Here is a 26,732-nt window from a genome sequence, read left to right as displayed (position 1 = left end):
GCATTGCTTAAAGCAATTATAGTAGCCTTGGCCCAAGGCTTTGGGTCTATAAGTCACAGGAAAGCACACAATATAGGCCTATTCAACAATTGCTTTATATGCCCCCCCCCCCCACGTTGTGTTGTCTCATATCTCTGGTCAAATCCAGCTTGCAATAAATATAGGTCTAAATGTGCTGATATTACCTCATGGTGGTTTCTTTAGTGTTTACATGTAAATGGCTGGCATTGCACCTGGCACCACTTTCCATACTGTTAGATTACATACAAGTAGGACCAAAAATAGTGTACTCACAAGTTTTAGGAAACTGACCAAATCATAGATCCAAACTCAATATCCTACAATTGGTCTTAGATTTATACATGCATGCAGCTGTGGCACCAAAATAGTACCCTTGTAAGTTATAGGCCTACCTTTTATATCTTGTTTGGAAGATTTTGAACTTAATAATTTTGGTATATAGGCCTACATGAATTTTCATTTTTGATAATTCATTGACACTACTTCATAAAGTAGGCCTACTATGTTAACTGTAAAGTAGAGCCTATATGTTAAATACAAAATAATAGGCCTATGATATCTTGATAATGATAATGTCGCACACCCATTATAACTTTAGTAATTTAGGCATAGGCCTATTATAATACAGTCTACATGAATTTTCAATTGAAAATCAAGTTTACTGTTCTAACCATGTCAAAAGACTTGGTCAAGTCTAAAGCAATAGAGGGTATACAATACAATGTCACTCATGGCACAGTCAATCTCATCATATTCATTGAAATAAAATTTTGACAGTCGTATAAGGTACCACGGGCCAATCGCATGATAATACAGATAAAAACAGGTGATAGGTATGAATGGTTTTGGAATCGAACTACACACCTGTTCTCTGTCACCTTAAAACTATTCCATGTCTATCACTGAATGAACCAACCGTAACGGTATAACAATTGCTGAGTTCAGGCCAAAAGAAATTGATATACATTTGGACACACCTCAGTGATTCGAATACATTAATGTCCAATTTTGTGGAATATAGTATTGGTGAGTTGTGATTTACTTTGCAGAGTTTTTAAACTACGTTTTAAAAATAAAATACGGCCGTATTATGTGTGTTGTAGCATGTTCATGTGGCGTAGGGCCTATAAATGGTGATGGGTGATGGGCGCGGGCAGGGCGCCCTTATCTGTATGATGTACCCTTTGTTGTGAAATAGCACAGGGGGGTCACACAAATTTTCGACCCAAGATGGGGGGGGTCGTAAAAAACTTTTGCCCGCGATATATAGGGGCCCTGATACATAGGGCCTGCACTTTGGCTCGACATTTGAAAGGGGCGTGAATTCATTTTTGGATACGCCCCTATTATAATTAGGTAATACTCGACTCACACACATTCCCTATTATGTAAATACATGTACCACATGTAGTAAATCTGTCTGCTTTATCTGTATTGTGCCGTTCTTAAGCAAATAGTTAAACACGATTTCATCAAACATTATAACAATAGCTCTTTTACAGTGTGCAATCATCTCGGGCAATAATTTGGCAATAATAGAGGATGTGCGTGAAATTATTGATTGGCTCCATACAAAGGATTTGAACCGGTGTCCTTCATCGTAATCATGGCGCAATGCAGTGCATTCAATCAAACGTTGTCGTCAACCTATTTGATCGTATAGTGCATTTGTTATGTGTGTGAGACGAGCTGTCGCGGTAGATTGCAATAGCTTGTAATCATGCTTTTGTTGAATGAATTTGAGTACTCCGCCATATTTACGGTATGCTACGTCATAATCTATGTGATTATTTGCATTGGATGTCTTGAATACGCTGGCGAAGTTGTGTAATAATCGGATTAATGCTATAACAGTAGGTGAATACAAGTATTGAATATAGGCCTATCGCGTTGCAAAGCCCAATTCAGTGATCCCAGCGAAAGTGAAAAAAAAAATCAAATTGTTACTTTTATAAAATTTTAATGAAAAAATTGGCAAAAACCCAAGAAAACGGCAGTATCGACGAAGTTGAAGCCCCATTCAAATAGGCCTACATGTAGCTAATTTATATACTGTCTGTAATTACAGATTCACGTAAATGCTTTATTTTTGTCTTAAATAGGCCTACACGGCTTTTGGCTGAACCACTAGCAGAAGACACCAAATTGATGTTTTATGACCTTTGACATTCTTTTTTTGGCGAGTGACATGGTCAGTTCAATTCACGCCGAGTGTCCTTGACAGGTTTGACTCTGCTTCAGTGGTCATGAAAGAATTCAAAAGATAACCTCTGCCCCAACAATCCCAAGCAATAGTCTGAAACTGCTTTTCGGATGATGTATCATAAGATCAGTCGTCAAATGATGATAGTCGTATAATGACCAAAAGATTATTACTGACTACTATATCATTGAAGACTGAGTTCCGCAGTACACAATCTGAATTTTGATGATTTTTACGATCGTCCGGATGAAAAAATCACTGAATGGGCCGTTAGTTCCCTCCTCTCCTTACCTTGGCAATATGAATCAAAGAAAAATAAATAAATAAATAAATAAAACAAGAAAAAAAAAAAGACAAAGAAAAGAAACAATAAAAGAAAAACAAATATGAAAAGTTCGAACAATATTTGGTTTATAAAATTAATGTGACCATGATGAGGCTCGAACTCACCACCTTCCGATTTAAAGTTCGAAGCGCTCGTGAACAAAATTCTGATGCCTTACCAAGTGAGCTGTGCTCCTGAGATACGAAATAAAAATAAAATAATGCACTGTATACCTGCTTGTGTCGGTAATTGATTTGCTCATATTCCATAATGGTACAGTGCATCAACAGAGCAAAAATGCCCATAATTTAAAAGCTATATAATTTATGAACAATATACACTACACATAAAAATACTAATACAAGGGCATTTCAACATAAGAATCGAAACAATTAAGTACCAACATGCACAGCTTTGTCCTTATATCACATTTGGGTTTTAAACAAAATTAATGTTATCAAACCTCTACTGTGATTGGCAGCTGTACAAGGCATCTCTTTGATAGCTGGTAATGGCCATCCATTCAGCAAGTGGCTACTAACTGACCTTGACAGGCTTGAATGAGCACTGTCATCTGCTACAAACCACCACACTCTAGGTTTGACAGTGGAGGGAAAGACTATTATTATTGATAAGGCGCGGATTTTAAAAGTACAGCTCCTATGCGTGTATAGCAAAAAATTGGAATAGAATGTTTGGAGTCATGTAACTAAAATACTAAATGCATTCTGCAAAATGTGCTCTATCTGACCAATTTATAAAGCATTTCATTAGCTTTAATTTGACACATTGTTTGACATGTTTGGAATTATGGTAAATCATTAAATAAAATATTTATTAATTAATCAATTATGTCAATTAATTAAAATTTAATGCAAATATGCATATTTTCTCTGACAGAATTGTAGGATTTGACAAGAGCCATTTTTCTTGTAAGTTTGATTCTTATAACATACCGGTATCGTATTGCGTCCCATTATAGTTACAGAAAAAAATACGCGTGCAGGACACACATATACGCACACCTACACAGACACACCCAAAGGATCGTACCGTTTTACAATCGTATAACATTCTTTGGTGCTAGTAGTAGTAGTAGTAAATTCCAATTTTCTTGATAAAACAAAATTACTATACATAGGACTATACATGTATGGTATACCAGGGACTGCTTAAGAATATATCATTAGATTTATGATATTTACTTCGAGGACTGTTATATATCAAAAATGTGAAAAATATCATATTTTAATAATTTGTCATAAAATTTGTATTATATCATAAATTTCAATGAAATTTATTTGATATCAGAAAGGCTCTTCGTATTCAGAATGCAATTCGATATGTCTGATGTGCTCTCATGTCCCACAAACAATACTATCGAAACGCTCAAAACGCTCATTCCAGATCCCTTAAAGTCATAATGTAGGCCTACGATCTTATAATATGAATTTGGTTAATTTTTTTCAAACCTAATTTTTTAGCATATTTGTAATGTTTACAACTTGCACCTAAATGGAATCAGCCAAATTGCTTGTGTTTGTAGGTAAATAGAGCAAAGTTCGACATAAAGTCATAATGTCCTCCCATAGAACTGCGTGTTAAACGGCCAAAATAACAAGCAGTGTTTCTTTCACTTTACCTTATTATTTCAGCTCAAAATTAACAGAAACCATTCCCGATAATAATTACTAGTATTATTTCAGCATTTTGAGTATATAATGATCGTACATTAAGTCTTTAATTTGGTAAATTTTCTTTGTCTTTTTTTTTCTTTTCTTGTTTTATTTATTTTTCTTTGATTTATATTGCCAGGGTAAGGAGAGGAGGGAACTAAAGGAATATTCAGTGATTTTTATTTTGTTTCATCCCGACGATCGTAAAAATCATCAAAATTCAGATTTTGGATACTAGACTGCGGAACTCGGTCTTCAATGATAGTCAGTAATTTTTATATTTTGGACATTACTATGACTATCATTTGAGGACTGAGTTCTTATGATCCGAGGAGCAGTTTCAGACAATTGCTTGGGATTATTGGGGCAGAGGTTATCTTTTGAATTCTTTCATGACCACTGAAGCATATTCAAACCTGTCAAGGACACTCGGCGTGAATTGAAAGACCATGTCACTCGCCACAAAAGAATGTCAAAGGTCATAAAACACCAATTTGGTCATTTGGTGTCTTCTGCTATCTAAAGGCCTTATATGGCTGATTTTGTACCTTTCGTCATTGTCATAGATGTGCTAACAAAGCTTTCTAGTGCAGTGGTTCAGCCGAAAGCCGTGTGTCTAAGGCAAAACATAATGCATTTACGTGAGTCTGTAATTTATATACCGGTACTGACAGTATATAAATTAGCTACATGTATTTGAATGGGACTTCAACTTCGTCAATACTGTCGTTTTCCTGTTTTGTTTTTTTGCCATTTGTTTTTCATTAACAAAATTTATAAAACGTAACAATTTGATTTTTTTTTCACTTTCGCTGGGATCACTGAATGGGACTTTGTAGCGCGGATTATTCAAAACTTGTTTTTACCTACTGCTATATATAGTATTAATCCGATTATTACATAACTTTGCCAGCGTATTCAAGACATAGGTTAGGCCCTGCATGCTTTTATTGATTGGCTCCAAACAAAGGATTTGAAAAGTGTCCTTCACCGTAATCACGGCGCAGTAGCCTACAGTCCATTCAATCAAATGTTGTCAGTGTGCGAGACGAACGATGTATAAATCTGGAGGTCACAAAATCACTTATCATGCTTATTGTAAAAAGTTTGTCCATGCATATACTGTGTGTAGGCCTATTGTTCCCGGGTATTGTCAATGCAATCAAGCAAACAGGTATTATATTTTGAAAATGCCGCTATAGTATATTCACATGGGTGTCTTGAATGGCCAATCATATGGGACATAATCAAATTGCAGTGACTGCTTCCTTTGTTACCACATGTCAGTCATCTTGTGATTATTGGACCATGTAAACCTGCAAAAAACGAGCCAAAGTGCAGGCCCTATGAACACAAAGAGGTTGGCCCGACGTCGGGTATTGGTCGCCATGGACGGTGGCTGAACGTCGGCTCAGATGTCGGCTGCTCATTGGGTATATGTCCTGCCGACGAGGTCGGCCCGACTTCGGTTCGACTACCGGCCGACGTAATGCCGACTGCTTAAAAGCCGGTGCCGACCCTAACCCGACTTCAACAACGTCGGCCCGACCCTGGAACTACGTTGGACCAACCATTATCCAACGTCGATCCAACGATTGGCAAGTTAGCCCAATGAGACGAAAATCATGAAAAAAAAACCAAAAATATTATTTAGTAGCGTATACTCTGCTTACACCGAGTCTTACACTTACCTACTCTCTATTTTACAACGAACACAAATTTCCTAGCTTAATTTACACAAGTCACTTACCTTAATGGACCTACCGGGATTCGAACCAGGGACCTTCGGTTTATAAATCTGGTGCTCTACCGATTGAGCTACCGAGGTATAAAAAATTTGGTCAATGGATGGATTAATAACATTGGCCCAACACGTATAACCATATCACACGCAATTTTAAGGTCAATAAAAAAAATAAGAGAACAATTCACAAGAAAAACAACAACGATAATAATTAAAAATAATAATAATTAACACTAATATAATAATAACATTAATTATTAAAGAACAATAATAATAATAATAATAATAATAATAATAATAAATATATATAGGCCCCTATCATCTTTGCTTCTGTCATGGACGTCGGCACGACGTCCATACAACGTTATAGGTCGGCACTCATTCACCGGAATTTCACCGACCTCAACCCGACGCACACCGTCATCATCCCTATATCTTCGTGTTAAAAATTGCCGTGATAGTACGATGAATCCTCACGTTTTTCAACAACTACGCATGGTGATTTTATTCGAGATAGGCCGTGCAACTCAGGCTAAGCATACAATTTGAGATTTTGAGCGCCAGCCACACTGTTTCTATTCTATGTTTTACGATTTTCGCATGATCAATATATGGCTGGCCGTAACCGCCACAACGTGGAGCTGCTACGCGTAGCTTACTTTTCGCTTCGCGGAGCTAAATTGACCAATCATGTTAGATCTTTTCATTACGCGGAGCCAGTGGATGCATCCTCGTTCCAGAGAGAGAAAACTCTTGCCAACATTAATGTTTACTATGGGGATTTTAAATGAATCGATTGTAAATAAACCACGACCAGTTGTACAGGATCAATACCATTGTTTGATTAGTGTATAGTCAATGTTACCTTGCATGCATGTGTAATGTGTGTGGCGTGTTTGTTTGTTTGTTTGTCTACTGTGTCAGGCCAGGATCACTGACACCCACGGTACTGATACTCTCATACTATCACGGTGATCATATTGTTGAATGTTGTTGACTTAAAAATAATCATGATGCAGTCATATCTACAGTAGAACTCACCACGACCTTTGAAGGACTTAAAGCCTATTAAAAGCTATTAAACCAAGATAACACTCAATGAAAACGGCTCAACTATGTTACATCAGATCTTCTCTGGTTAAATACACACTGCACTTGTGTCTGTTTTACCTGTGCAATGAGCAATGAGCTGGTATTATAGTTTCAGTTGGGTGAACGATTATAAAGCGAACGCAAAGTAACAATACTGTGGGCTTTTGTTTACGAAATGAGACAATAGTCTGCTTATTGTTAACCAGCGTTCTTGAAAATGAGAAGCTTAATGACTTAACACGGTTTAAAAATAATTTCTTCATATTTTTTGGTACAAAAGTACTAATATTTCCAAACACCTAAATTAGCTAAAAATTTAGGACATGTTACAAAACTATATTTTCTAGAATTTCAGAGAATACTTTAAATATTGGCCGGTTATTTTTTACACAGTAGTGACGTCAACTAGGCAATGGCCTATACTTCTAACATACACTATTTGTAGAGGTCACGCGTCAATGGTGAGCGCACTGAGTATTGTGTATAGGAAAACGGACAGTAACTACAGTATGTATGGCCTACTACTAGCATATAAAGTAAATCCGAACTGGTTTGCAGTTTGCTGAAGGTCGAATTCCGCAGGGACACCGCGCAAGTTATACAAATTAGCTCCCGGCGATACACTGCAGATCGCAGAACTGTGTGCATAGTTTACCACCACTCTGCCTAGCTATATAGTTATGTACAATACTGTATGAGTTTCTTATGAGTGCATGTCCATCTTAATAATAAGTCAGTTCGTACTTTTCATAAACTACTTTTTGAATCATAACTTTCGTGACCGAGGATATCTTGCAACTACGTGACGCTCGTCTGGCAAATTCTTAATGAATAAATTCGCTTCACGTAATGAGTAAGTCGTCAGTTTTACCTCCGAGTAATGAAAAACTCTAACATGATCATGATTGGTCAATTTGGCTCCACGGAGCAAAAAGTCAGCTACGCGTAGCAGCTCCACGTTGTGGCGGTTGCGGCCTACCATATCAGTATCCCATATGATATTTCTATTGCAAGAAAATTTTATTTGTTGTCAGGTTTTATCTTAAATACACTAACTGGAAATTAAATACACTAATTAGTGAGGACCGGTATTTTGCTGTGGATATGTTTAACTGCAATTTGCGGGTAAAAAATTTGAAATCCTGAGTCAAAATTTTGATCACATTCAACTCTTTGAGAAAAAATTTATATAAAAGAATGCATGTAAAATCCAGCTGCAATGTACATTATTGACACACTATCACTCTCTTTATCTACGGCAATAATAGAATATCGATTTCAATCGAATTGAATACGATGCTCAGTTTTGAGTTTGTAGTTGACTACTAAGCGACCTAAGCGATCGATTGCTAGCCAATCAGATAGAACTCCTTTTCTTGCGTTCGGTGAAATACCAGTCGCCCGTCGCTCACCAATGGAGTATTAAATTTATATTTATCGAATAGGAAGTCGACACTGTGCGACGTCGCCCCCGAAGTCAGCAGGCCGACGTTCACTTAGTGACGTAGGGCCGATGTCCGCCCGACTACTTCAGCAGGACCCCGACCCCTTGCCGACTTCGCCGACCAGTCGCCAACGTCGGGCCGACGGCATTGTGTTATCAGGGGGGGTGTCATAAAATATTGACTCCGCTCACCGGGACCCCCTTTCCGAAGAAAATGCCAATCCCCTAAGGGGCTGTGCAATAATTATTAGCCCCGGGGGGGTAAAATTTCCAAACGGCTCGCCAAAAATCGCTTGCCCCCCCTCTCGGCCCGCCAAAAATCGCTTGCCCCCCCTCTCGGCCCGCCAAAAAATCTTTGCCCCCCCCCTTTGAACATGCCAAATTTTTGGGATCCCAATTTGCAAACTTTAAATGGTCAATATGTATGTTGCGAGCGCAGCGAGCAGGAAAATTTGCATATTTAAGCGTTTCCGTACTGTTTTCTTAAGCCTTTTTAGAGCATTTTATTAAAAAGGCGCCCGTGAATGTGTGCCAAAAATCGCTTGCCCCCCTCTCGGCTTGCCAAAATTGCTTGCCCCCCCCTTTCGGCTCGCCAAAATTTCTTGCCCCCCCAATTTTACCCTCCCCAGGGCTCATAATTATTGCACAGCCCCTAACACACACACGTGTACCTCACATACCGGTACCCCGCAGCACCCACATCAACAAATCCACAGTCCATCGACAAACACACTCCTATCCCCCAAATACCCCCACTCTGCTCTAACTCTATTAATAACTCGTCACTAAAAACTATACATGATGAAATACGGAATTTTACTGTCGTTTTAAACTAGCATATCTGTCCTTCTCACTTACTGATTTAGATCGGGCGGGTTTATACTTGAATAGATCTTCAAAGCTATACACGCTTTCCCATTGTTCCTTGGCACATATCACAATAACTGTATAGAAAACGACGGTCCCGCGCGATTAGTCGATGTGTCAGTCGCAATGCTATAAGAAAATATTTCTAATCTTTCTTTTAGTATCACCACCAGATACTAAGTTCAGTAACATTAAGCGTACATCGACAACCTACAATGAGAACCCTTGAAATGATGAAATTGAGATTGAATAACTTGTTATACTGACAGTTGGTGCCATTTACGAAGTATTGCGAGGAACCTTTGCCAGCAAAATATGGAATATATCTAACAGAAGATACCAATCGGAAATATGAATATAACCACAGTGCAAGGCTTGTGTTGGGCTTCTTACGTGTCCAATTTTGTGAGGAGAAGTTGAAAAGGTAAGGGTTTAATGAATGAATTCATGCTCAAAATTTCCGTTACGCGAATTCTGTAGATATGACATATCAGCAGAACTCGCCACTTAATTGAAAGACTTGAGCATGAAGTAGGTTATGAATGCACGCAAATTTGATTTTCCTAGCTGTGACCATTACCAGAGAAGTCTTTTTCGTTTTAAAAGTGGGGAAATTCGCGAATTTTGATTGACAAAATAGCATGTAGACATTGTCGTTTCTGACCCTGCAAAATCACATGACATTGTCTGCTTAGACAAAATATATTAAGGCATATGTTGAGGTCCGAAGACCCAAATAAGTATCATAATTCTTTCTAGGGAGTGTCCAACATATTCTAGCCAAATGACACGGAGATCGGCCCGAGAAAAGGTTATGAAATCTCGACTGAGTGAAAAAAGTGCGTGAGCCGATGTGGAACATTATATATACAGGCCTATTTACATAATTTCCTAAGACCTTACACAAGTGATCAGGCTCAAATATAAAACTAGAGAGTTTGGTCATTGATATGCACCATCAATTTTGAACCTATGATCAATATTGCTAGTCAAAAATTCACAGCAAACATGGCAAATTTCTCTCGTTTCTGGACAATTTTTTTAAACATTTACACACCCCTTAAAGCACAAATGTTATATGCAATACAATCAGTAATATCTTGGCTAAAAGAAGAAGTTTAGTTGGTCTCTTTACTAGATTGGGTTCAAAAGTTATGTCCGATTAATTAAATTGTCCAGAAAACGTGTTGGGCCACTTTTGCCATGTTTGTGCATATATCAAGTTTGAACCGCGTAGATATGCTTATCGTGCATTAAACATCAAAGAACTGACACAATAGAATTATAAGTGGTGTTTCTTCGTATTATTAACACCAACTTAATAACAAGTAATATGATATTTCTTTAACTCTATAAATGAAGTCATGAAAATTCTTTCAAATTATCTTATAGATAAAGTAATTTCTCATATCCCTGAGATATCATTGGTAAAACTGAGAACAGTTTTTTTATCCATAAAGTACACAACGATAAAATTTTGAAATTAAGTTCAGCTGGGCTTCTAGCTGTTCTGGGGCGACCACTATTGCCAGCATTTCTGTTAACAAATTTCTCATACTTTTTACATACTTCTCATAGTTATATGTAATTGTATGCCTTGATGGAAGACGTGATCTTACTGATTGACCCCATGCGCTACCGAATGTCACAACCATAAAAATACGCTCTTCCAACGAGAATTGGGGTTGAAGTTGTTGAGCTGCAGCCACGATTTCTAGTAAATGAGGTTGTTATTTCAGTGCTTAGTTGTGACTTTCAAAAACTCAAGAAGATATTCTATTATGTAATCATTCCTACCACTTCGAATACCCCATTGTTTAAAACTACCTATTATAAGAGCACCGTCCAGGCTGGTCCATGGTTCAACTCTATTCAGTCACTTTTGTAACACTTGGACAAAAGTGGCCCAGTCAGTTTTAAGACTATGTTACATAATTGGCCATATCTTCACTTGTATACCATCGATTTTATTGGAACAAAGCTTATCTGGAGGCTAAAGAAATTATCTTGATAGACATATATAAATATCAAATCAAAACATAAGCGGCATCCTTGCGTCATTCTATTTTCAAAATTGTACAAATTTTATTGTTACACCCTGTAGGCCTATTAGGCTAAATAAGGGTTAACCCACCACTAATTGCAACAGAATCCATTTAATCACCATTCATTTCAGAAAAGCATAATAACACATCAAAAGTCCCCCAAAATCCAAGTAGGGCCTAATGGAACAGTGCCTAATTTGCATAAATCCAAAATGGCCGCTTATGCAGGGGTGAAATTCAAAGTTAGCCAAATCGTGTTAATAAACATACCAATGCATTGCTATCATCATACGGATTCAGAACATGTAGGCCTATAGTTTGACCAGTATCCGACATTTAGTTCTTGAGTTAGGCCTATAGGCAAAAAGGTCAAAGGTCAAGTTTTGGACCCATGTGCGTTTACAATTGAAATATGGTCCAATTTTAATCCAACTGGTCTCAAATTTTTCATTTGTTCCTTGTTTCACATTCACCTCATAGGTAATGGTGAAAGTAAATAAACTTTTTTCGAGTAGATTATATTTAATTATTCATAATATCAATGTCGGATCTATTATTGTGGTTCAAGCACCATGCTTTGTGTATAAGAATTGACCGGGTAAATAGGCGGTTATTAATATTAAAATACAAATTCTGCATCGCAAAGAAAATCCACGAACAAGTAGTACCAATTACCATGATTACGGAAGATCAACCAGGAAGGAGCTATAGTGAGGGTTGAACCCTAGGTTAAATAATAAATAAATCAATAAATAAATAAATACATCAATCAATCAATCAATCAATCAATCAATCAATCAATCAATCAATCATTCAATCAATCAATCAATCAATCAATCAATCAATCAATAAATAAATAAATAAATAAATAAATAAATAAATAAATAAATAAATAAATAAATAAATAAATAAATAAATAAATAAATAAATAAATAAATAAATAAATAAATAGGCCTAAATGAATAAGCTTGAAAACAAGTTTGGTCTGATTTTAGTGTTTTCACTGTATTTCTATGTAGGCCCCTATTTCTTTATTTTCGGACACAATTAGTGGGTTTAATCCCTTTTGGACACAACAATTCCGACTACCAGAAAACATTACCATGTTTACCAGAATATCTTTTACTCTGAAAAACAAAGTTAAATTACACCAAAAACAGAAAACCGCATTTAATTATAGGCCTACCGCCTCAAAAACTATTTAAAATAATGATTTGTTATTTTGTGAGAAAATGTTTTGACAAGTTTGTAGGCTTACATATTTTGAAACAATACCAATCATTCGTGTGTAATGATCTAAAAAATAAACCCATTAGTTTTACGTTTTCTTGTCTGATTCCATTTTGATTAAGAACATTTCTATCAATGTTTTACCACGATAAAATAATCGTATTTCCCAAATTTTTAGATAAAAGAAATAAATGTGTATTTTGTAACTCTCTTATAAATAATGCTATGTTCTTTACATATTCACTGAAATTTCGACAAAAAGTAAATTTAACACCCTTCAGAAACAATACATCCCCGGGATACCCCCTTGGATATTTTTTAGACACCTATGCAATGCATGTATTATGTTTAATTGACTACAAAACGAGATAAAGCCCCGGGATAAAGCATGCAAAACTTTGTAAACAAAACTTTTATTTTGTTTCCGGTTGACTAGACCCTCCCTCGGGTCCGTGGAGAACGACTGGTAATGTAGATTACATAGCATTAAAAATCAACCCAATCAGCGCTCAATGGACTTTCGCGTTCACTTATAATACGAGTATATTTCTATATTGCTGCATGGTTGACTGTGGTGGGTGTAATTAGTGGCGTCGATTTGTGGATGAAGAGGAATGGGTTTTTGGCATTGAAGAAAATAAGGGGGGAGTTGGCATTTTTTTTTCATAAGGCATTACGTAATTATTTATTGTTACATTATCCAGAGATGGAACCGAACCGAGACTGGGGGCCAGTCTACCGGTTGACATGACCTTTTAAAGTGCGCGCAGTTCAGTCTGGGTCAAAGTTCGTCATTCTTCACCGGAACAAGAGAACCGGCTGTCTGTGGAAGCGGGTACTGAGTATGATGGATGACTGCCGATGCATTTTTGTGAGGATTTTGTATGCATTGTGTTGATCTGATATTGAAAAGTACTTTAAAAAAAGTAAACAATATTTTATTTCATTATCTACCGTTGTAATACTTTTTATGGCGAACTGAATGTTAATAAAGCACCGACTTAGGTAAGCTTCAAAATAATTTCATGAATTTATTGTCAATCAGCATGCCAAGCCGGGCTGCATGATTTTTTGATTGTCAAAAAATGATTGTATTTCTTTTGCAAGGTTCCTTTTATATTTTATTTTAAGTCCTATTCAGCGATCCCATGATCGAGGATAATAAGCGCTCAATTCGGCGATCGCTGAATAGAGCGATGTGATCCAACATCATGAACATCGCTTCGGTGAATTTGGTGATATTCTTCTTCTTCTTCTTTGAAATCAAATACTCTTCAAATGTTCCACAAGGAATCACACGAAGAGGGCCGGGTGTGAGTGCGCCAGGGTTGTCACTACACTGGTCGGTGCCGGTCGGTAGTAACCAGCACTCAGGCAGATCAACCGGCACTCAAGGGAATATATGAGGACTTGCCAACCGGCACTAAAGTAGAGAAATTGTACTTTTTACCCTAAAAAACAGCTGGAAAGTGACGCATGAGAGTAGGCCTATTTTGGACAAATATCATGGAAATTTAGCCGGCACTAAATTCAGTCTAGTGACAACCCTGGAGTGCGCCAATGATGTGCTATTTAGTTACCGAACATAATAATATTTTTATACATGATTTATGATAAGTTTTGTTCTCAGGTAATCAGGGCTGTCAACTTTTTGGAATTGCTAGGCATGAGACACTTATTTTTTGCCGACTACAATGTTCATTTTGACCCATGATTATCGGCGATTGAGAATCTAAAAAGTGTGGGGTAGGGACAACAGTCAACAAACTATTTTTACAATGCGTGAGATTTTACTCATTTGACAGTTCTTTGCGTGAAAACTACCTAGGCGTGAGACTACCTTATACTATTTGTCATGCCTGCCCTGTTTGGCGAGATTCGCCTGGTTGAGCGAGCTCTGTGAGTTCGCCCAATCTTGCGCTTATCCCCGACTTAAAATTTTTAAAAATTGTTTATAAGGTCACACGTTTTGAACTCGCCACCCAAAAATGGTGGTTTTGTTACGCTTTTCCAAATCGAGACTCGTTCAAATTGTTATATCTCTGCTTAAACAAAAGGTATTGAAGTGTGTTTGGTGTCATGTTGTAGCTAAATGTGTGCCCTAACAGACCTCCAAAGGAGAATTGTTTATCGCTAAGATAGTGGAGTTAGAGTTGTTTGAGTTCAGAATGACCGAGGTGGGGGATGAGGCGGTGGCGGATGAGGCAGTGGCGGTATGTGTAAAGTCTATGGGAAATAAAGATTTTGTGTGTGCGTGTTGAATCAACTGATCATATCTTTGCATCCATATGGGCTACAGACATGGTTAAGAGCTCTTTTGAAAGATTATTTATTCTGCTAATTGTTTTTAATCATTTTGAACTCTTTATGATTGGTTTAGTCTATGAAATGCAAACTTTTATGTGCAAAACTACCTGTTTTCATATTAAACACTGTAGTAAGCAATGCGGATGTCTTCAAAATCTAAAAGTTGCCCTAAATTTTTAATTACTTATCCTATCATAGTCAAAGTTTACATTTTCTGAGAGAAAATTTGATGAGGAATCTAAATATGGACTTACTTTTTTTTGTATATGGTTAGGGGTAAAATGTTTCAGTTCAAAATATGTTGAATTGTAAAAAAAAATTGAACATATTTTGGGACACCCTGTATTCCGAGATTATAGTCAAATGCAGCAAACCTTTGACGAGCACGACTCCCGTGATGTTGCAAATTCGGCGCTAACAACGCGTACGGCGCACAGTTCATTCATAAATTTCCACTCGGCAACAGGGCTATTTCATTATAAATGACACGTTCACAAAAATGGCTTTTATCATATGGTCGCATGTCATAAGTTGGGTATGCTAAAAGGGTGGAGGGATTACACTTTTCTGAAAATTGCGATACAAATTTGATTGGATTTCCGTAACCCCATATCCTACAGCAGTGGTTGATACCTCATTTTAAGCCTAATATTATACTCTTTCAGTCTACTGAAGCATATAATTATACATTATTTCGTAAAAAAATCACATCAGTTGAAATGAAAAATGCCAGGGGTGGAGGAGCAGGCGGATGTGGAGCAGGCGGATGCGGGAGTGTGCAATAGGGCCTATGTGGAAATTCACAAGTCAGCATGTCAAAACTACTGGTTACTTTTTCAAATCTAGGGAGGATATGATGTATTGACAGCTTTGAATGTTGAATTTTTACAACTAAAACAAATACTGACTACTTAAGGTGGTACTGACCACCCTCTGATCAATTTTGCATTTTTCTCAAAAAGTAACTACATACTGGTAACAAAAGTTATTATGTATATACAGTATATTATAGGGGCAAGGAATCCAATTACTTCACTGAAATTTCAGTCATGGTGATTCAAGACAAGGGTTTCATATATATGTTAAGAAATGAGGTACATTCTAGCGGTACCTCTTTTCTTATCATAAATAAACTTACCGCTTGTCTTGGGTCACTGAAATTCCAGTGTAGTAATGTACTGGATTCTTTTAATACCCCTATAATAATTATACATAACTTTTGTTACCAGTGTGATATATTTTGTCAAAAAATGCAAAAATAGTCTAAATTTATCAAGGTGTGTAGTACCACCTTATGTTCCATTTTTTTCATTTTTAATGAAATCCTAGTTGAATTTCAGTATTTTTAGCAATATGCTAATGTACATTTCTCTTCTTGATATTCATTTCCTCAATAATAGAATAACCATCTTGCTAATTACTCGTAAAAAGGTCATTGACCTTCACAATGTAATTAACATACGTAAAATTATTTTAAATAGTTTAATTGAAGCATTAATGTATTGAGAACATATCCTCCAAATCTGATGACATTCTTGCATAAAATAAAAGTTTTACAGTCATTTTTGTAATTGAGGTCAGATTTGAGAAAAACGCATTTGAAAATTGAGATTTCCATAGACGCCTGTGTATTAATTAATTAGTAATTAAGCATTATCTCACAAATTAAGCATGTGATAAGGTTAAAAATGGTGTTAATTATTAAAGATTGTCAATATATACAACATATCAAAAAATACATTTTTTGTCATTTTTGACCATGTAATGGAAATTGTACCCAACTTATGACATGCGACCATATCTGGTTGATATAATTAGGGTGATAATGCAGTGTTATTAACTTAATTCTAAGTATGCCACAAACTACAAGCTACATGAGCATTTTTACAGAATTCTGTCTATTTTTTGTATAAAAAAATTGCCAAAAGGTACATTTTTAACCCAATTTTGGAGTCCCATTTAATTTTGCCCATGTATTCTGAATAAATTCTTTGAAAAATTAGGTACATTCTATGGCAATGTGCTTGTTGCAATGAAAATATGATATGTGTGGAACATCATGCAAGTTGAATGGTGAAAATTGGTGCAAAAATGTTAAAATTCGAGATTCTTGCAAAATTGGCATTTTCGTTAAATAAAAAAATGAGTGTCCTCTCCAATTCATGCCTCCATTTTTGTTAACATTAAAGAGGAAATATAAACCCTTACCCTACCTGTATAATCTGTGTTATATTACCAATTGATGGGACAGGGCACTGATTGAGGAATTCATTTATTTTACATACAGTAGACCACTTGTTCTTGATACCACAGTTCCGCGTTAAAATTTGTCCTCTCCAGAACTGAAGTTAATTACTAATTGTTGAAATAAGAAGGATTATATCATAGAATGTGAAATTTGTAGAGGAAGAGTGGTCTTCCTTCTACCAAGGTGGCACATGATTTGGTATTTGTTGCATTTTGCAAGCCTGTATCCACGATTCTGTTTGCAATTTAACAAATGTCCTCTCCAGCACAATTATGTCATTTCCATGAATTGGTAAACAAACTAAAAAATAAAAATTTCAAAGAGCCAAACCCACAAGAAATTTTTGCATTTTATTGCAAATTATGCTTACAAACCACTTTAGTGTTCAAATTATTGTCCAGTTGTTGAGAACACATATGATATTATTCTGCATTGAACTTGGTTAGCTAAAAATTGCAATATTCCTAATTTAACCAGAATATTAACCCTGTTTGTAGTGGATTTTAAATGCTGGGGATCTTTTATGCAATAATATTGATGCAATAATATTGATGCAGCTATTTCTAAAGTTAAAGTATGCTTTATTATGTGTTAAAAAATGTGTCCTATCCAGAACAAATGACACAGGAGGGGTCTTTTATTTTAGGTTTTCCATGACTAGTACAACAGATTGACCCAGAATACTCACTTATGCATCAGTGTAGCTATTGGGCAGGACAAAATGACTATTTCATGAATTTTTCATGTGAAGATAAAGTTTATCCTTAAAATATGTAGTAATTTTGCACCATTTATCTGGATTAGTATCAATTTACTAATTGTTTTATATTGAAACTGGCATATTTAAGACACTGAAGTGTAAAGGAACATACAACAATTATTACAGACTAAATATGAATAAGTATGAACCCAATGTTGGTTACATACACTCTTTCAAAGTTGTGTATTAAATTGTTTAAAAAATGTCCCCTCCAGGACGGCAGCTATGTTTTACACAGCAAAAATTCAATTTAAATTTTTTTAATGGTTCCTGAGGGTTTGACGCTCTAATATTTTGAGAATTATTGACACACCATCTGAACTTTGAAATGATAATGAATTTGCATGAAATAAATGAGTTTGAATTTTGACCCCTTTTGGGACTCAATGTTGTCATTTATAATGAAATAGCCCAACAACAGATCGCCTCAGCAGCCCGGGGCTCAGCAGCCAATCATAGACAAGTGCGTGTAACGCAGTAAATACGTGATGTATCCTTACAATCTGGCGCCGTCAAAGGTTTACTGCATTTTAGTATACCAAACAGCTGTGATTTTTTTTCTTCCACAATCAGTAGGCTCCCCCTAACATCTAACCAAATCAATGTTGTTTACTTTCAGTTTATAACTGCAAGTTAGTAATAAGCAATGCATTAAGTGACCCATTTTTTATTTGGATTTTTTTATTCCACCCTGTAGGCCTATAACTTCAAGGCCACCCTGTACAATGAGTTGAAATGTGTATATTTAAATTGCTTTTGCCTTCAGCTTTCCAAAAATGTATACTTTGCTAGTTTAGGGTGAATTTATAATAGATTCATTTATACAATATACAATTTTTTCTCAAAAACAAAGTACGGCATCTCACCAAGGCATTATATAGCCAGAGGGGTGTCTTTAGGGTGTCCATAACATTTAGTCAAAATAAGTATTCTACAAAATCAGGGTGTCCACTTCCTATTCACTAATCACTCCATTATAAAAATCAGAATTTTAGAATTATCTGATAGACATTTGATCATGCATGTTGAGCACCCTATTTTCTGATATAAATAGACATAAACATGCATTATCGGGCTGAAAAATTCCCATTTTTGACCCCGTCCCCTCCTCATATTATGTCAGAAATAAGTGTGACCTACCTAAAGCAGGGGCTCAAAGATCTACATGTATGGCATTTGAGCCAAGAATCCCTTAAAGACACCCCCCCCCCACCATTTGTGACAACTTGACCATGTGGCAATTAATTTGGCTAGTATTTAAAATAAGTTTTAAGGTACTACACCTGCCCAATTTTGTGCCTAATTTTGCATTTTCTCTAAAATTATAGCGCATTGGTGACAAGTAAGATAATAGGGCAAGGACTACAACTACTGCACCGGAAATTTTATTTCAGCACAGACAACAGTTGTGGAGTTACAGTCAAAAATGAGGGAAAACCAATATTTGATCAATAAATCAATAACTACTTGCCTTGAGTTGCTGAATTTTCAGTGCAGTAGTTGTAGTCCTTACCCCTATAATATACATATCTTACATGTACTTGTCACCAATGCGCTTAGAGAAAAATGCAAAAATAGGCACAAAATTGGCCAGGGGTGTAGTACGTCCCCTTAAAGTGAAATTATATCATTTCATATAAACTTTTTGCCAATAAAACTTTTTCAATTTGTTGTTATAAACTCATATGTACATTAATTAGTAACAGTATGCATGTGCTTTTGCATTATTCATGCAGATTATATCTAGTATTGCAAGTACGGTACATCCCCACTCCTAATTAGCAGTTGGTTTGGTTGCTCATCAGCGCCTCAGATAGCAATCGATAGCAATGGCTGGCAAATCACTTTGGGAGCAGTTTCGATACGAAAAGCAACCAGCAAAGAAATTCAAGCCAGACTCTAGTAAAGGTGAGGAACCTCCGGAACGCAACAGCTTTGACTGCTTGTTGAAGACGCCTGATAGGCTAAGTAGTGGATTAGGTAAGTTTCATTTAGAAAAGAAAAGTTAACGTTTGTAGGCCCAGCTGTGTCTCTACCGCCTGATATAACACAGGAGATAATTATTTTAAAGTGGGTTGTTGCACACAAAAATAATGTTATAATATATCAGGCAAGAGGCATGCCTGGATCTCAGAACAATACTTTGATTCTCATTCTTAAACAGATCAACTAATGAGGTCTTAAATCTGACCTAAAAGATGCAGTGTTGGTTCTAATTATGACCTATCTGTAATCTGTCTTTGTTTAAGGGGGTACTACACCCCTGGAAAATTTTGTGCCTATTTTTGCATTTTTCTCAAAAATTATAGCGCATCGGTGACAAGTAAGATATGTATATCGCTCAAAATATGCTAAGGTGTCATATTATAGCCATATATTTTGACATCTTTTTTTAAAAATAATAATTATAGAAATGGAATATTTGCTAGTTTAGTGGCAAGTTTAGGTAGTAAAGACATAGCATACACAATTTAAGTAAAATCCTTTCACTCTAAATAATAAAAATAATAAAAATAGCTGTAAAATGCCTATTTTTACACTTTTATTTGTAACATGCCAAGAGACGCCTTTTTTCAACAGCTTTTAATTTTTTTCATGGATCCTTATAGAAATTCATGTGACCTGTTTCCCAAAATGGTGCAGTAAACCAATAAAAAAAACAGAAAGAGGCATTATGAATTATAACTTAACAGATCAAAAAAAGGATTTAAAAGTTTGCCTTTATGTATGTTACTATTGTCTGTCAAACTTTTGATTGATTTTGAAGTCCCTCAGTTTTTTATAAACAAAGACTTGAAGCATAAACGAAAGGGTAAATCTATTGTAAATAACTTCATTTCTCCATATTATAATCAATTTGTAAGTGGCTGCCATCTTTTTTGAACATATAACAATTTTAAAATTTTTCTTGAAATGTCTGTCAAATAGTAACATACGCAAGACGGTGCTGTAATTCCTGCTAAACTAGGGTGATACAGCTAATTATGCTACATGACATAGCATTTAGCTCCACCTAGCTTTGTGGCACTATCACTTTGTGAGGAGAAGCTTTTTGATGACACAATCCATTGTTAAGTGTTGTCTGTCAAACATTTGTACGCAAGTAACATACGCAAGATTTGTATGTGTCTGTCAAAAGTAACATACGCAATACGTTTTAAAAAATTAAAAATCACTTGATGTTCACATTATGATGATAGTTTAGAGTTTATAAAAGTGTTTTAAAACATGTGATTTATAAACTGCATGTGATCTTTATTCAATTTCCCATCTTGAACTTCTGTTTTTGCCAAATTATTATTCTGTATGTTACATTTGACAGACATCTTGCGTATGTTATGGCTTGACAGACACACATATTTTATTTATAACAATTTATCCTCCTTATTGTAATATTTGGACACATTTTTTTCCACAATCAGTTGCTGTAGGTCCTACACCTAAATAACCACAAAATACCTTATGTAATACTTTATAAATTTTTATTTGATTGCAGAAAATCATCAAAATTGTGTCTGTCAAATATAACGTACGCAAGGGCTAGAAAATTAAATTTGTGAAGTAAATGGTATATAACTTATCTTTCTTTTAGTGTATTATGAACGATATATGTGCATACTATAATTTAAACCTGGTTGGAGACCAGAAGAAAAGAGCTGGAAAAATAATTGTGTGTTACACTTTTATGACACCTTAGCTTATTTTGAGCCATATTATAGGGGCAAGGACTACAACTACTGCACTGAAAATTCAGCAACACAAGGCAAGCAGTTATTGATTTATCGATCAAATATTGGTTTTCCCTCATTTTTGACTGTAACTCCACAACTGTTGTCTGTGTTGAAATAAACTTTCCAGTGCAGTAGTTGTAGTCCTTGCCCCTATAACATACATATCTTACTTGTCACCAATGCACTATCATTTTTGAGAAAAATGCAAAAATAGTCACAAAATTGGGCAGGGGTGTAGTACCCCCTTAAGATGGATACAGGGATGAAAATAAGTGGTACCTTAATTATTTTGCGGTCTGTAGTTCTTAGTGGCTCATAATTTGGCATATATGCGACATGATCAAGGGGAATAAGTTGCATGTTGGCAATTTTCAATTATAGAAAATTGTCCATCATTTTCTGGGAGTTTACAAATGCTACAGTTAGATGCAAACCCCATCAAAATCGGACATCTGGTTACCGAGTTACGAGCAATTTCTCAATGGCTGAAAACAATATAAAACACTGTTTGTGCCAATATCTCAAAAACAATATTAGCAACATCTGACTCATTCCCCTTGATCATGGTACATGTGGTGTCCATGGCATTAAATTTGTAGAGCTTTATAAAACCAATATCCAATTTCAATTCGGTAAGATTAATATAAGTACTATAATTTTACGAACAATCACTTCTATTGTTTGTCTACCTATTTTTATATAGACTCCAATATCAGTTGCATACCAGAGACACCAACATCGCTTGCGTCCACTCCTTGTAAGAGTCCAGTATTCTCTGGAAAAGGACGGCATCAACCAGCAGATAGTCAGAAGAATGTTGCTGCAGACACAACCACAAGCAAGGGCAATGGAAGGGATGTGAGGAGAGGAATGAAGAGGTATGGTAGAAGTGTCTGGAATGGCAGAGTGCTCTTCAGAAGCTTTATTTTTAACTAGGACCCTGTTTACACAGAGAGAAGTGTGACATCGAATTCGGATTGCGACTAAGGATTAGCATAAATTATTTTTTGATGGGGTGTTTACACGGTAGTCGACTTCCAAACAAATTGTGAATTTGACTTTAATGCCATCACTTGCTCATGCTTCAAATTTAAACAAATGTTGCTTTGGGTCGTCATTTAAGGTTGCCCTAGATTGGTTAATGCAAAAATTTAGATTTTCTTTCAATTTAAATATGTTAAAGCTCCATGACTTGTAGATTACAAAACTGAAAATTTGGTTTCAATTTGACATTCGGTTATCCAGATATGGCCTGTCAAAATGGCGCGAAGCGATTGAGAACCCAAGGATCCCCAGTGATGTAATTATGCAATAATCCAACACCTACATAGGCACGAAAAGACTAGCCTGCCAGATGTAACCACATGACCTGCTACCACAAGTAAGGTACTCCAAACCCCAAGGGTCAGTGATTCAAAACCAGGCAGGAAACACAAAAATAAATTTGCTCAAAATCTTGTTTTCTTCCCTCTCCCCCAAAAAACGGTTGGGTATGAGGCCGAAAAAACAGTTTGGGAGGCTAGTTAGGGTTTAAGATCTATGTTAGGGTATGGTTTGCTACATGTGACATTGTGTTATTCTTGATGTAAGTGTAGCATGCAGAATATGACATAAACAAAAGTGAGATCATGAAGTGTGGACGTCACAAACCTGCTCTATTCAAGAATCATGTCGTAATTGTTTGCACTTCCCAGTGTAACAAACATGTATTTTCTTTAATATTACAGGAGGTTTCGGTTATTGTCAGAATCTGGAGAGTCAGATACGGAAGAGAGTTCAACCAAGACAGACGGCCCTTCCAGTCCTGTATTTGGGGTGCCATCATCATCAAATCACTCACAACTCAATGGTCATGTCTCACAAGGTAAGGTGTTGAAACCCGCCATAAGTCGCACTCAGCCATTTCGAGATACAGCAAGTCAAAGTTGGGAAAGGGGTGAAAAACTTGCAGATTTTGTTTTTCAGTTTTTATTATTTTTTGATTCCTTAATATGTTTACTTTAACCTACCATTGAAATCAAAATATTCTTTTACGTTTAAAGCACCCGAATCTAGCATTTCCTAAGCCAAACCAAGTCCTTAACATGTCATTTTACAACTTTAAAGCCATTTTTCTTGCATTTGCCTTTTCTTTTTGTGTCACTTCACCCCTTCCCGTTGAAAGACCATAGAATGAGGACCACATGTCCCAGAAACATAATTTTGGTATCAAATGAAAGCTGAAGACATAGGCCTATACTAAATGATGACATCAAAAACTGTGACTTATGTCTGGTTTTGTGGGAGCGGATCACATATGTCCTTGGTATTCTTTTCAGGTAGGGGTGTGTTTAGAAAAGCACAAACAGTCACATTTTTCAGATCATTAGGCTATTTTTTGTATGAAGTACTGTAAGGCTATAATTATTGTACTTTAATTTGTTGTTTGAATGTGTACATGTAGGCACCACCAAGGATTCCGTAGAGTGCATTGACATTCCCAGTGATTCAGACTCGGACGACCACACTACATGCGACGAGAAGCCTCACACCCTACCCTTAACGCCCACCACTCCTTCACCACAGAAACGGACTGCAAGAATGGGATTCTCAGAATCGCCGATTGTCGCTGCACAGAAGAAAGCTTACAGGTAAGTTGAAATGGGCTGGTTTAGTTGAAATCCATACAACGAGTCTGTTTTACCTTCCGACCACTATATCATGCCGGTACCCATTTATACACCTTGGGAGGAGAGAGACATGAGAGGTTAAAGCCATAATGTACGATCTTATAATATGAAATTGGTTGATTTTTTTCAAACCTGATTTTTTGGCATATTTGTAATGTTTACACATACAACTTGTACCTAAATGGAATTAGCCAAATGTGTTGTGTTTTTTAGGCCAGCAGAGCAAGAATTGGACATAGAGTCATAATTTATATGTCCTCCCATAGAACTACATGTTAAACGGCCAAAATAAGCAATAGAGTTTTTTTCACTTTACCTTGTTATTCAGCTCAGAGTGAACAGAAACACTTCCTAACAATTATTACAAGTATTATTTTTAGCATTTTGAGTATCAAAGAACAAATTTAAAATTTGAAGGAAATCATACATTAAGGCTTTAAGAGCCATGTCCAAGGGGGAATAACACAATAGCACCACCACTGGGATTCGAACCAGCAACCCTCTGTTTATGAGTCAAGAGCCTGTACCACATGCATAGACGCACACGCTGGCGTACATCGCGCAGTGTACGCAAAAAATTGTCATGCTACTGAAAGCTGCGCTCATTCAATTGGAATGTCCACTATAGACGAATCCAATTTCACGCATTCCTCCACCTCAGTGGCAGCCATGGCTGGGTCCCCGCTGAGTATATCTCACCTGAAATGTGAAATGATGCGTCCTTGGCGGGAATTTTAAACTGCATTCCATCACCCGTGTTACAGGTAGACAAAAGAATGATGAAAGTTTACAACACATACAATACAACATTGATTTTTTAAGCGGCTTTAATCCACCCAAATGGGCAGTCACAACACCAGCTTGGTGCGCCGGGGACCCAGTAATGGCCAACCAAATCCTGACCATGACTTGGCTCGTTGGATTCGTCTATGCATGTAGGCCACTGTGACTCCAAGTAAGTTGGACAATACTAATTACTATTTTCTTTACATGCAGACGGATCAGGTCAATGAGTGAAAGCTTTGATGATTCTGAGTCAACTCAACTATGTGAAGAGAAAGAAGATCTAGTCAGGGATCTCAAAAAACGGTTCCCTAAACGAACCAGAGAGGTAAGATTTTTTCCATTTTCCATAATAGAAAACATTATTCTAGACTTATTGACTGCTTGTAGCACCAAAAGGCTGAACTGCTAAATAGGGATCAACTAAAATGTCATTTGTCTACCGATCTCATATCGATGTTATAATATCGGCCGATATCGGTAAAAGAAATATAAAAAAAATATAGCCAAACAAAGGAAATATTTCCTTTTGTTTCCTGTTGTTTTGGAAACTCTTTAATTGATCATATCTTTGGAACTGGTTGTACAATTTCAATGTTGTTTTCTGCACAATCCACTTATGCTTTTTACTATCCTATAAACTGAAAATTTAATATTTCCGAGTTCCGACTGATTTTGCTTGATCGCATCACATATGGTCATTTTCACAGTAAAGGGTGTAACTTTTGATTTTTTGGGTCAAAATTTCAAACCAAGTTTCAAGGCTTAAACCTTTTGATTTCTAATAAAAAATTTGACATTTCCATAACATTTTGGTTAAAATCTAAGAAAAACTGTATTTTACATAACCTCAGAAAATTATGACATGAAAGCTGGAATACATGTGAAATCCCATTCCAAAGTAAGTCAACAGATATAAGTTAAATTTTATACCATGTTTTGCTATGTTTGTAATTGCAGTTTTGAAAATTTTTAACATCAAGTGTTATTTACAATGGAAATTTCCAAACCTTGAACATATTTTTTAAGTTTTAATTGGGTTCCTAAAATAATTTGAATGTCTAACTTCATGTACAAATACTACTTGATGAAAGGAACCTCCCAGCCAAGTTTCACTGAAATTGGGAGTAATTTTATAGAATTGGCAATTCAAGCGATTTGTGTTTCGGAGGCTTCAGTTAACAACACAGGTGATCATAAAAGTAAAATATTTGGCTAACCACTACAAGTTGACATAAAAAATAGGTAAAAAATATCACAATTACCAATTTTCATGCTTTGCTTCTAAGCATTGAATTTCAGTTGTTTCGGAGGCTTCATGTTAACAATTGTTAAACATTGCAGAAGTAGTTTTTTTGAAAACAACAGTGTTGGGCTCATCTAAGCTGTTATTTTCTTGTGTATATTGAATCAATGATTCTATGCGGCAGATATTGTAGATTTATCACATGTTAATTTTTTCACCCATTTGTTAAGTATGGTGTTTTTTGCATGTGAAGTCTCCGAAACAGGCTTTTTTGGGTATCAGTATATTTTTCAAACATTAACCATAATGTCAAAATTTTTTAAAATTTATGACATTCTGCA

At 36.1% G+C, this 26,732-nt stretch overlaps 1 protein-coding gene across 1 annotated transcript in view; it reads left to right on the top strand.

Annotated features, from left to right (window-relative positions):
- Window positions 1-13,469: 13,469 nt before the first annotated feature.
- LOC140143531 (SWI/SNF-related matrix-associated actin-dependent regulator of chromatin subfamily A containing DEAD/H box 1-like) overlaps window positions 13,470-26,732 on the top strand; it is a 51,457-nt gene continuing 38,194 nt past the window's right edge. The window contains 6 exon segments of the mRNA XM_072165361.1: window positions 13,470-13,652; window positions 19,699-19,942; window positions 22,397-22,571; window positions 23,421-23,557; window positions 24,137-24,323; window positions 25,359-25,473. Coding sequence (XP_072021462.1) covers window positions 19,792-19,942; window positions 22,397-22,571; window positions 23,421-23,557; window positions 24,137-24,323; window positions 25,359-25,473 — 765 coding nt within the window. The 5' untranslated portion in view covers window positions 13,470-13,652; window positions 19,699-19,791.

This window comes from Amphiura filiformis, unplaced genomic scaffold, assembly GCF_039555335.1.
Source record: "Amphiura filiformis unplaced genomic scaffold, Afil_fr2py scaffold_22, whole genome shotgun sequence".
Taxonomy (NCBI): domain Eukaryota; kingdom Metazoa; phylum Echinodermata; class Ophiuroidea; order Amphilepidida; family Amphiuridae; genus Amphiura; species Amphiura filiformis.
This window is presented reverse-complemented; position numbering and strand designations above follow the sequence as displayed.